General features: G+C 48.5%; 4 protein-coding genes across 4 annotated transcripts; 2 read left to right on the top strand and 2 right to left on the bottom strand.

Annotated features, from left to right (window-relative positions):
- Nucleotides 1–365: 365 nt before the first annotated feature.
- On the bottom strand, nt 366–1,361 carry BC939DRAFT_253252 (uncharacterized protein). Its single transcript, XM_051551014.1, has one exon. The coding sequence runs from the start codon at nt 966–968 to the stop codon at nt 390–392; it is 579 nt and encodes a 192-aa protein (XP_051409485.1). The 5' UTR covers nt 969–1,361; the 3' UTR covers nt 366–389.
- On the top strand, nt 834–3,177 carry BC939DRAFT_459748 (general substrate transporter). The gene is made up of 2 exons (XM_051556771.1): nt 834–1,323; nt 1,728–3,177. Exons 1-2 carry the CDS (start codon nt 1,117–1,119, stop codon nt 3,033–3,035), a joined length of 1,515 nt encoding a protein of 504 aa, XP_051409484.1. The 5' UTR covers nt 834–1,116; the 3' UTR covers nt 3,036–3,177.
- A 108-nt stretch (nt 3,178–3,285) lies between these two features.
- On the top strand, nt 3,286–4,032 carry BC939DRAFT_505615 (uncharacterized protein; the record flags this gene model as incomplete). Its single annotated transcript, XM_051560686.1, has 2 exons — nt 3,286–3,909; nt 4,009–4,032. 2 exons carry the CDS (start codon nt 3,286–3,288, stop codon nt 4,030–4,032), a joined length of 648 nt encoding a protein of 215 aa, XP_051409483.1.
- A 766-nt stretch (nt 4,033–4,798) lies between these two features.
- On the bottom strand, nt 4,799–7,726 carry BC939DRAFT_253221 (uncharacterized protein). The gene is made up of 6 exons (XM_051551013.1): nt 7,371–7,726; nt 7,193–7,255; nt 6,884–7,100; nt 6,024–6,790; nt 5,063–5,904; nt 4,799–4,944 (listed from the first exon to the last, which is right to left on the bottom strand). The coding sequence occupies exons 1-6, from the start codon at nt 7,578–7,580 to the stop codon at nt 4,863–4,865; spliced, it is 2,181 nt and encodes a 726-aa protein (XP_051409482.1). The 5' UTR covers nt 7,581–7,726; the 3' UTR covers nt 4,799–4,862.
- Nucleotides 7,727–10,597: the final 2,871 nt, after the last annotated feature.

Here is a 10,597-nt window from a genome sequence, read left to right as displayed (position 1 = left end):
CCCTCCTCTCTGTTGGGGTTGGTGATACAACACCCGAACTCACGAATCGCCAAGCGTGAAGGGTGGGGGAAGACCTGACATTTGTAAAATCTGATTTGCCAGGTTTTGTTCGGTGGACAACCTCCACCGACCATCCCCCGCTCTGGGTCGTGCAGTGGATCATATATACAGATTCGGATACAGTTTCCTTTCAGGGTGAGACATTCCAGACGCACAAAGATAGTCGTCTTCTACTGGTTTTTTGCGTTTGTTTTTCAATGACCGATCCTGTATACTCTACATGTTTGTTTGGTAGAAGAGGACCCCTTGACTGGGAGCGAGCATAGCAAATTAGATGAACGCATTTGTGTTGGGTGTTGTGCATACGACATTGAACATGGGGGATTGATTTATTTGGTTGGTGTCAACATGGCGAATGCATGATAGATGTGGTCGATTATCCAGAGCAGGCAATGGAGAAGTATCTTGGGAGCGGGGCTCAATTGTAGAGTTGCAGTTGCTGGATCTGGGGACGAGTAGTAGTCTACCTCCTGTGCGATGATGACAGGGTCGGCCAAAGATAACCCACGGAGTTGAGGGTACGTTCTAGGAAGTACTATTAATTTTTCTGCCGCCGCTACCTTTTTGCCGTCCTTCCAAGGCAAGGGACCCATACTGGGGGCTGCTGGAGGATGAGGATGCGGATACCCAGGGGAATGCATCCGTGACATGTGGGGTCCAGCCAATGGTGGACGGAGAGTTGGGTGGACATCTCCTCTCCGCTGCGAATTCGAATCCAGACCAGGTTTATTGCAGGCGCACCTCTGGGGTCTCAGGAGGCACTTACCCGATGAGGTTCTGTCTCGTGGTTCTTGCTGCCTTCTCCACCTTTTTTCTTCTTTTATTCCCCTCATTTTCTCTTTCTCCCTCTCTTCTTTCATTCTTCGTCCTTCCTTCCTTCTGATCCATCCCTCACCATTTAATCGCATCCTCCTCTTGACTGTATACTAGACGCGATCTATATCCCCCACCCCATCTAATCTCTCGATCCCCCTCCTCTATTCGTCCACCCCCATTGAACCCATACAGTCCCTCGTGCGCTTCTGCTGACTCCTATTAAACAAGAGACTCTTCACCATGGATTCAAGAGAGGCCGGCTTCCCGGCTTACATGATTTACTGTGGTCTAGTGGCCTCATTAACCTCGCTCTCGATCGGCTACGTAATCGGCTCCCCCAACGTCCCCGAGAAATCCATCCGTGGTTTCGATGGCGCCTGTGGTGAGCAGCCCTACACGAATGAAGGCGGCTTCCCCAATTGCTTTGAATACTCTGATCTGCTCTGGGTATGTATACACACAACATCACATACATCATAGTCGATGGTTGTTGTCGTTCGTTTTTTTATTTATTATATTTTATTATATTTTATTTTATTTTATTTGTACGCTTCATTATTACGCATTTTGCTCACCCACTATGCATTATTTGTATCATCATCATTGTTTGTTTTTGTTTTGTTTGTGAAGCATATCGTTATCGGGGCAAATGCTGTTTGTGCGCAGGTCTGCTGTGTGCTGCCCGTGCTGTGTGGAGTGTCCTGTTACACGAAACATCGAATCTTGGTGGCAAAACCACTGGCGAAACGGCACGGCTGCCCGATAAGATTTCCCAATACAGAGTCCTGCCTGTAAGATCTTACTCAACTTTCTAACTCTCCAACTTTCCATTCGTCCGTTCTTCTGATCAGGGTTTTGCTGTCGGTTCCTTCTGTTTGGGAGCCCTCGTCGGTGGACTGTCGGGCGGCACGGTTCAGAACATCTACGGTCGTCGTAAGACCATGTTCATCAGCAACCTCTTCTTCATCGTCGGTGCCCTCCTCCTTGGATTGACCTATCATCAGGCCCAGTTCATTGTCGGTCGTATCATCGTCGGATTCGCCTGCGGCCTCGGTGGTGTCGTCGCCCCCACGTACCTTGGAGAGATCTCCACCATCAAGGGCCGTGGAGCCATGGGAACCATGTACCAGCTCCTCATCGTCGTAGGTATCTTGATCTCCAACTTGATCGGCCTGGGTCTTAGTCGTCCTCCCCTGTGGCGTATCCTCCTCGCCATCAACGGTATCCCTCCCATGATCCAGCTGTTCATGCTCCCGTCCTTGGTCGAGTCCCCACGCTGGCTCGTCTCCAAGAATCGTCTCCCGGAAGCTCGACACTCCCTTCAGAAGTTGCGTGGAACCAGCACAGATGTCGAGCACGAGTTCGCAGACATGGTTCAGCTGCTCTTGGGACGTTCCTCTGGTACCGCTGGTGGCCGCCCAGCCGCCAGTGACTCTGCATTCGAAGATGCCTCCTACAAGGTCGACCCCGAGGCCCCTGTCGCGGCTACCGCCACCGGCGCCCCTCATAACTACAGTATTTTCCGCCTATTCTCGTCCGAGTGCAGGGGTCTTGCCATCATCGGTATCATAGTTCATTTCTTCCAGCAGGCTTCGGGTATCAACGGTCTAATCTACTATTCGACCTCGTTCCTGGGTGACGTCTTTGGTGCTGATAATGCCAAGTACATCACCGTTGGTACCTCAGCCTGCAACTTACTCGCAACTCTTGCTTCAGTCTTCCTGGTCGATCGAACCGGTCGCCGCACACTCTTGTTGATCTCATTGGCTGGTGTCGCAGGTTCCTCAATCCTGTTGGTCATTGGTGCCTATACTGACGTCGGCATCCTGGTCGTGGTTTCCGTCTTCTTGTACATTGCCTTCTTTGCTATCGGTCTTGGTCCCATCCCCTGGTTGCTGCTTTCGGAGTTGCTTCCGACCTACGCTCTTTCACCCGCTTCCTCAGTCGCCACCGCCGTAAACTGGGGTACGAACTTTGTCATCGGCTTGGTCTTTCCCTCGCTCAACAACGGTCTCGGCAACGGAACCTTCATTCTCTTTGCCGCTATCACCGCCGCCGGCTTCCTTTATATTTGGTTCTTCGTTCCCGAGACAAGGGCCCGTCCCGTGGAGGAAATCATGGCCGAGAAGGGTGTTGCTCCTCGCACGGATTATCTGTAAAATGATAGGAACTTAGGAAACGAAGTTAGAAGTGAGATGTATCCCCCACAAAAAAAAAAAAAAAAAAAAAAGTGTATTTACTCCAGTCTTAATAGTATGTATTGTGCCTTTCAATAAAAAATAATAAAATAATTTTAAACTATTTGGTCTGAGTCAACTATTAGTGACACCCAGTCGAAATGAATTTTAAATTAAGCTGGCACATGCACGATAGAAAAAACTTCACACAGACAACTCCTTTGTCCTTACAATGGCATCCCCTGCGGCCTCCTCTTCATCCCTCTTTTCCCCATCGGAGCTCGAGATACCACAGATTATTCAGATAAAGCTTCACCCCCGCAAAGGGCAACCCCAGATTCGATGTCGCTCCACGAAAGATCTTCCTGATCCTCAAGGCTGGACACATAATTTAGACGAGGACTCATTCCTGGTGATAATGGAACGCATCAAACGCCGCATTGCTGATACCAACGGGTTCAAGTGGCCAGGAGGCGGAAAGCCATACATCCAACCAACACACAACAGCGCACAGAAGAACAACCAAGAGCTGGACGAGGGCAACTTTAAAGAACGGCTTGTCAGAGCTTGGCGTACAGAGGCACGACGCCTGGATGGTGATGCTACCCAGGTCTTTGTTCACCTTTATGCGTATCTTACGGCCACTGGAGGTGGTGTTGCCAGTAGTACAGGAAGAAGAGCCAACGTTATCCAACGCGCGACTCGCGCAAGACTGGACGCGGCGCATACACTCATTGCCGACGCAGTGGATCAAGATAATTTGGAAGCGATAGGGCCGATAACTCTTACTCATTACGCTCGTCATCTGGCAAAGCTTCCTGTCATGCCTTTCGTCAATAAAGACCAGTTGCTCCTGGTAACTGAAAAAAGGCTTGAGTCCATACTTGAAGTCCGCAATCTCTTGAGGAAGTGCCTCGCGAGCTCGCTTCTGTATCTTTTTTCTTGTCATGTTGAGATCATGTCGCAGGGCACGACATAGAGTCGGCACTGAGGTATTGGTCAATTCTGGAAAGGCAGCCTGAATGCCATCCTGCAGCTCCTCCAAGAAAAAGCAAGGATGGTCTGCGGTGTACTTGCGAACGAAATCGTAAACTTCCTCTGGCCATCGGGGTCGAACTTGGCGGAAGTTATCTGCCATCACACTGCCTGTTGTATTGAACATAGCTGCTGAGATTACGTGAGAAAGACGGTACGATGGTTGGTCACTCTTGCCACATCGACTGACTTTGTTACTCACTGGCCCACTTCAAGATAGAATGCCTTGAGACCCCTAGCAAAGTAGTGACATCGCTTTCGTGCATGCCCATAATGTTAAAAAGGACAACTGCTCGCCATCGGAGGTCTTCAGAGTACATAGTGCTGTGATATACTTGTGTGGTCAGGAAGTAAAAGTATTCCTTGCAGCTTTACTTTTTTTTTCAGCAAAAATCAAGCAAATAGAACTATCTTATGTTTGCGTTTGTCTATCAAGGATGCATTATCAACCAAGCCAGTAGAACCGCTGTTAAATTATTCTATCCGGGGTGTTCGTCACGTTATTATGATTTTTAAAATCGGAATTTTATTTTTCTCTTTATGTATGTAATATATATAGTACAGTATGTATGGGGGGAAGAGGTGAAAGTGGGGACGTGAAAGGTTACAATAACTACAAAAGGAGAAGAAGGGGAGACAGAGGTTGAGGAATAAACTATTCGATGACTTCTTCGATCTTGGCCCGTTTCCTCCTTCCATGAGCATCCATGGAATCACTCTGATCCATGCCATACCCAAGACCGAGTCCGTCATGAAAGTCAACGTTGCGGTTGGTCAGGCCGATTGCATGAGCCATGCCATCGTTGGATTTAATAGATAGCAATGTAATGCTTCCGTGGCGCTGTACATGATGTTGCTGTGATGAAGATTGTTGATGCGAATATGAGCCTTCGAGTCCGGTAAGATAAGGCTCCATCATTGAGGGGCTGGACCCCGAGGTGAAGGAGGTGTGGTTGGTCATATTGGTCGTGTACCTGGACGAGGATGTCGAGATGTTAGGGTGGCCGGAATTTGGTGGCGAGGGCATATGGCTGGACTGGTGTCCCTGCATATTCTGATGGAGCGGCTGCTGCTGTTGGGAAGGATGTACAAGGCTCAGCCGAATATGGGTCTGATCTGGAGAAAGGGACGAGCTGGAACTGTCATCGTGGCTGAGAGAATCCATCATGTCGTTATAACCCATCGACGACATTCCATAATTGGACTGAGGATTGTTCTCGTTGGGGTCGACTCCGTGCTTCCTACCGCCCTGGTGGGGCTGTCGAGGGTACATTCCTTGCTCGTCCACGCCTCCGCTTAGGGACGAGTCCACTCCGTTAAGGATGAGCATGCCTCCAAGGCCAAGCTGCAGGCTCAGGCCCAGGTTGTCCATGTCGTCTCGCTGATTGCCCTGGTGACCCTGATGGTCTGGGCTACTACCCTTGTCTCCAGAAACGAGCTGGAGCCCTTCTTGTCCCTGGAACCCCGACAAGGAAAAGCTCATGGTCTCTGAACCAGATTGTTCGTCTTGGCGGTGAGACAGCATGAGTCGACTCTCCTGCTCGCCCGAACTGGAATCCGACCCACTAGGAGCGAACCCCATAAGACTGGGTCCCAGCTTTAGGTATCGCAGATGCTGGCAATGCTTCTCAAGCATGTTGAGCAGACTGGCCTTGGAGAATGGCTTTGGGAGGATGTCATTCATGCCATTCGCAAAGTAGGTCATTATATCATTAGTTGTGGTGTTCGAGGTCATGCTGATAATGGGTGTCATGGCGTCAAACTGGCGGATCTGGGTCGTTGCAGAGACACCGTCTAACTTGGGCATCATGATGTCCTATGATATTCGCATACAATAACACATCGTGATGAGTTTTCATGCTTTTCTTTTTTTTTTCTTTTTTTTTTTCGCTGAATCCAATTGTAAGCAATTACAAGACGCGAACAACAACTTACCATGAGCACAATATCATACTTCTGATGGCTCATCTTTCCAACAGCGGCCACTCCATCTTCCGCCACATCAAAGGGGCAGCCAAAGATCTGAAGTAGACGAGAGCTCAAACGTCTGCTGATATCATCGTCTTCCACAAGCAATACTTTCGGCGGCATCGACCAGTTTGGGATGCTGATGCTAGGCCGTTGAGGCCTTGCATTCTGATCACTGAGAGGAGCATTAGACACGAACTGTTGCTGCTGTTGCCGCTGTTGCTGGAAATGCTGTTGGTAGTTATCATGATGCGGAAGCTGCTGATGTTGTTGTTGGTCATTATGGCGTTGCATTGGGTGCTGCGAGTTGTGTTGAGCCCGCGATGATTGATATGATACATTTTTGGAAGCGTCCAAGCTGGGGTTCTGGCACATGGGTGAATGTGAATATGAACCTGAAGAGGCAGAAGACAGTTTTGGAGCAAACTGGAAGGCCGAGGTCGAAGAGATGGAGGATGTAGGGGGGAGAGTCGTGGTCGGCATTGAGGATGTAGACGTTGGTATCGTGGATACGGTCCCTCCAGTCATGAGGGGATGAATGGTTTGCGCCATAGGCGGCGAGGAGGAGGGAGCGAACGCGGTGTTCGCGAGATGTTGTTGCGCTTGTTGATTGTCGGCTTTGTTTGTTTGACCAGACAATCTTGAACGCGAGGCAGAGTGAGCCTTGGACTTAAGGGTCTTGCCTTCCTTCATTGAGGTCCCTGAGTTGTGTATTGTCGTTATCGTTCCATTTTCTAAGAGCGTTGTTTAAAGAAAGAGGCGATGTTAGTCCATTTTTCAAAAATCAGTCAAGTGTGGGCGCGAGAGCATGAACAGATGATATATACCAGAGCTTTGATAGCCGAGGACCTTGAGAAGATTCTGCAAGAGATTATCTTGAGTCTCTATTTTCGACTTGTACTTTCCCAGCTGCTCATGCATCTCAGTTTGAGTCTTCGCCATGAGATCCAACTGTGCCTGATAATCCTCCGCCATAGAGGAATGGTCAGGGGAGGAGATGGAGGTCTGGCCAGCAGATGTTTTCTTGTTGATCGGGGTCTTTCGCTAATTGGAGTGATTTCAGGGCGAAGCGTGTAAGTAACAATTCGCTGAGGTATTCATGGCCGAGGGAGCTGTTCATCATGTTCGATACACACCTTGATTTCTTCAAGAAGATCCCTCTTATCGATCTGAAATTTTGGGTGCTGGAATTCCCAGGCCTGCATCAGCAGAATGAAGATGGGCGAACGAGAGGAAAAGAGATTAGATGTCATGGCTTACGCAGCACAGAGATCCTAATGCGCCATGCACTCAAGGATGAGTGAGGGCTCATACCTGGTCGCCATATGGCCTTGCAGAGTCTTCGGTGGTTTTGATCTTATGAAAATCGTACTTGTTGAGCTGGCGCACGAAGCTGGCAAAGTTGTTGTGCTTGAAATGCCTGGGCAGGATCACCTTGGCAAATTCGTTGGGCTCCTTGACGACAAAGCTCTCGCCACTTCTGCCCCACGAAACTATAAGGTCGTGCTCTTTCTCCTCAAGCATCCTGTTCAGACAAAAATGAAAATTTTTTCGATGTCAGATTGCAGACCTTCGTTTGGGTCAGGTACGGGTGGCTGTGTCAGATTTTTTTTTCATTTTACTCCTTCGCAATGCATCGATGTACCAATGCACCAATGTAGTGGTAGAGGGATCAGGCAGACAGAATACGTAGATCATCCAGAGCACAGAGATTAAGTGGCTCAACTTGCCTGTAAAGCTTCTTCACAAAGTCGGGAACGCCACTGCCGGGCGTGGCTGCGTTAGCACCGGGTTCGCCGAGTGCGCATTGAAAACCTTCAGCTGCAGTCATTATTGCATCTGAACTTGCGGCTGTGATCACCGACTCTTGTAGACTTTGGACAGCCATGGGACGCTTTTTGGTCCTCTTTTTTTGATTCAGAGAACTCAGGATGGGCGGCTCTTTTTGCTGAGGGGGAAGTGGTTGCAGATTGTACGGTTGTATTCCAACAGAGATCCGATGAGACCAAGCCAGATGGTTTAAAGGGTGCAGCCCGAGGCGTCGAAATCTGGGGGATCGGGATTCAGTTGAAAAGAGATCGGTTAATTCAAGCCACATGGAATTGCGGGAGATGAAAGATGGAAAAAACGTGGGCGGGGATAGGACAGAACCATAATGGCATCCTCATCTGAGTATAAAAAAAGGGTGTGCGTTAGGGGAAGACAAATGAACAGAGGGTTGTTTAATGATAATAATAATAAAAAAAAGAGGCGGCCCTGAAATGGAGGGACAAGGGTGTGTGATCACTTTACAATCAGATCTAGATTCGGATCAGTTGATTGACCTTCTGATTGCGAAGAGGATGAGAGTTGTGCGGGGTATGATGTGATGATGTGCGATGGGATGCCATTTAGAGGGGAGTTGTAGGTGGAGTAGGACAAATAATCTGATTCAGTTAAACTTCGAGACAGAAGTGGACTAGCACCTTTTTAGAATCCTTGTGGCAGGTTAGACAGCGAAAAAGGTGTTTGGGTTGGATTGGCAGGGATGCAACTAAAGGCGACAGACGCTGCAGGAGAGATGAGAGTGACGAGAGAGAGGGAAAGGGAAGGAGTGGGAGTGAGGTGGAGCGAGGTAGAGGATAGAGTAGGATAGAGCGAGATAGAGTAAGCGGAGTGGGAGCGAGCGAGGAAGTTAGACCGGGGGGAGGCAGGAGGACAAGGTGTGACAGAGACGGTGGAGCTGAAGAAGTCTTTGACGAAGAAGATGAAGACGAAGAAAGAAGAAGAGAAGAAGAGAAGACGAAGGAGGGGAAATGGAAGAAGGAGAAAAGAGTAGATGAAGAGAAGGGAAGACGAGCAACATTGAATAGATCTCTCTAATACAATAGGGACAGTTTGTACAATATAATACCGAAGCAGTGGAGAGGAAAAAAGCGCGGAACCAACCATCGACGGAGAAAAAAGGGGAATTGACCAACCAGAGGAGGCGAAAAATGAGATCCAAAAAAGGATCGGGGTGGGTGCGAGTAAATGGAGGGAGGGCTACTACTCAACCGTTACAGGGCAGGCCAAGACAGGGCATGACAAGTTCTCTGCGCTTGGACGGGGGCTAACTCGGCTTGGACAAATGGACATGTATTCACTCGTAGCATCCGCTACAGTAGTAGCAAATCCACAAACGTTCATACATTGTTATATGAATGTCTGAATGTCAACTGTATCTTGCGTGTAGGTGTGTCGTGCATGTTTGTATTGGCTGTATGCGTATGTTTTACATGTATACGTGTGTGTGCTGACTGACCTCGTTTTTGCCGAGGAGATGTTGGAAGAGCAGGCGGGAGGTAGAGGCGGAAACGAATGAATTAACTGTATGTGCTCTATAAACCTTTGCATGTACTTCATTCACTTCTGCACCACCGCGTTACTGTATTGCTATACCCCGCGTCCCTTATCCTTCATCCATTCAGTTGGGTTCTTTATTTCAAGAACATTCAAGCATCCAAAGATAGACCTTGCCAATAACATTGCTATGACATGACAGCATATACGGACGCGCGCACACGCACGCTACTCAACACAGCAAGTTGGAGCGAGAAAAAGAAAGCGACGACGACATACCATACCACAGCTCCTTTTTTTTTATCCCTCGACTCCCGATCACTTGACCTGTTAGTTGCTTACAACTTCAACCACCACTCATCATGTGGATATCATCTTCCTTCTCAAGGGTCCTCAGTTTTCGCGCGCACTCTGTCCCAGCGCCCCTCCAATCTCTGTCTCCTTCATTCCAAAAAAAGAAAGAGAGACATTGCGAAGTGCAAGATTGGGGGATAGGATCAGAGGATAGGGGAGAAATAAAAGAAAAGGCAGGGGACAGATGGGAACGAGTGGCAGGAAATCAACCAAATGCAACGCATCAAAATAACAAACGCACAAAAAAAGGAGTAGCAGTGAGCACCGAAAGAGACATTTCCGCTTGCGCCGTACTTCTACACATTGATATCGGTTCTCGTCAGTCAGACGTGGAAAGAACAGACGGTGAGAGCAAAAAAGACCAAGGTAAAGGGAAGGAGATATGCCAGAGTTCCTGATAGGACATAAAAGTAGCTAAGCACGACGGAGATCGGGGTGGAGGAATCTCTGATAGACTTTCCTCTAATTGCAAATGCACCACTCAGCGTAGAGCGTGTTTCAGTGCGTCGTATTTCATTGCGGATAAACACGACGAATCTGTGGGTCATTGGTGTAGCGTCCCTCTATTCTCCGTAGGCGCGTGGGTGCCAACACGATACCATTGTCCCTTGTTCAATTACATGTATAAGATGTACTAGCGTGACAATCCATCAAACGAAATTTAAACTCTTCTTTTTTTCTTTATTTTTTCCTTTACTTCATGAACACGGAGACAAACGGATGAAAGAGGCCGTCGAAAGTGGAAGAAGATTGGCTACCTGTTCAAGAACAGAATAATTGGCTCCCTTAGGTAACCCACTTCAGTAATACTAGATCAAAGATATATCTACCGGAAATAAAGTGTAGGGTCTATCGGAGTTGCAGAA

The sequence above is a fragment of the Gamsiella multidivaricata genome (genome assembly GCF_025024155.1).
Source record: "Gamsiella multidivaricata strain RSA 2152 chromosome Unknown BC939scaffold_59, whole genome shotgun sequence".
NCBI classification, from domain to species: Eukaryota; Fungi; Mortierellomycota; class Mortierellomycetes; order Mortierellales; family Mortierellaceae; genus Gamsiella; species Gamsiella multidivaricata.
This window is presented reverse-complemented; position numbering and strand designations above follow the sequence as displayed.

Excerpts from the sequence above, each read along its gene's own strand:
- BC939DRAFT_253252 (XM_051551014.1), bottom strand. The coding sequence starts at position 968 with ATGCGATTAAATGGTGAGGGATGGATCAGAAGGAAGGAAGGACGAAGA.
- BC939DRAFT_459748 (XM_051556771.1), top strand. The coding sequence starts at position 1,117 with ATGGATTCAAGAGAGGCCGGCTTCCCGGCTTACATGATTTACTGTGGT. Across the intron at positions 1,324-1,727 it reads AATACTCTGATCTGCTCTGG|GGTTTTGCTGTCGGTTCCTT; the intron begins GTATGTATACAC and ends TCTTCTGATCAG.
- BC939DRAFT_253221 (XM_051551013.1), bottom strand. The coding sequence starts at position 7,580 with ATGCTTGAGGAGAAAGAGCACGACCTTATAGTTTCGTGGGGCAGAAGT. Across the intron at positions 7,101-7,192 it reads ATCTTCTTGAAGAAATCAAG|CGAAAGACCCCGATCAACAA; the intron begins GTGTGTATCGAA and ends CACTCCAATTAG. Across the intron at positions 6,791-6,883 it reads CCTCGGCTATCAAAGCTCTG|AAAATGGAACGATAACGACA; the intron begins GTATATATCATC and ends CAACGCTCTTAG.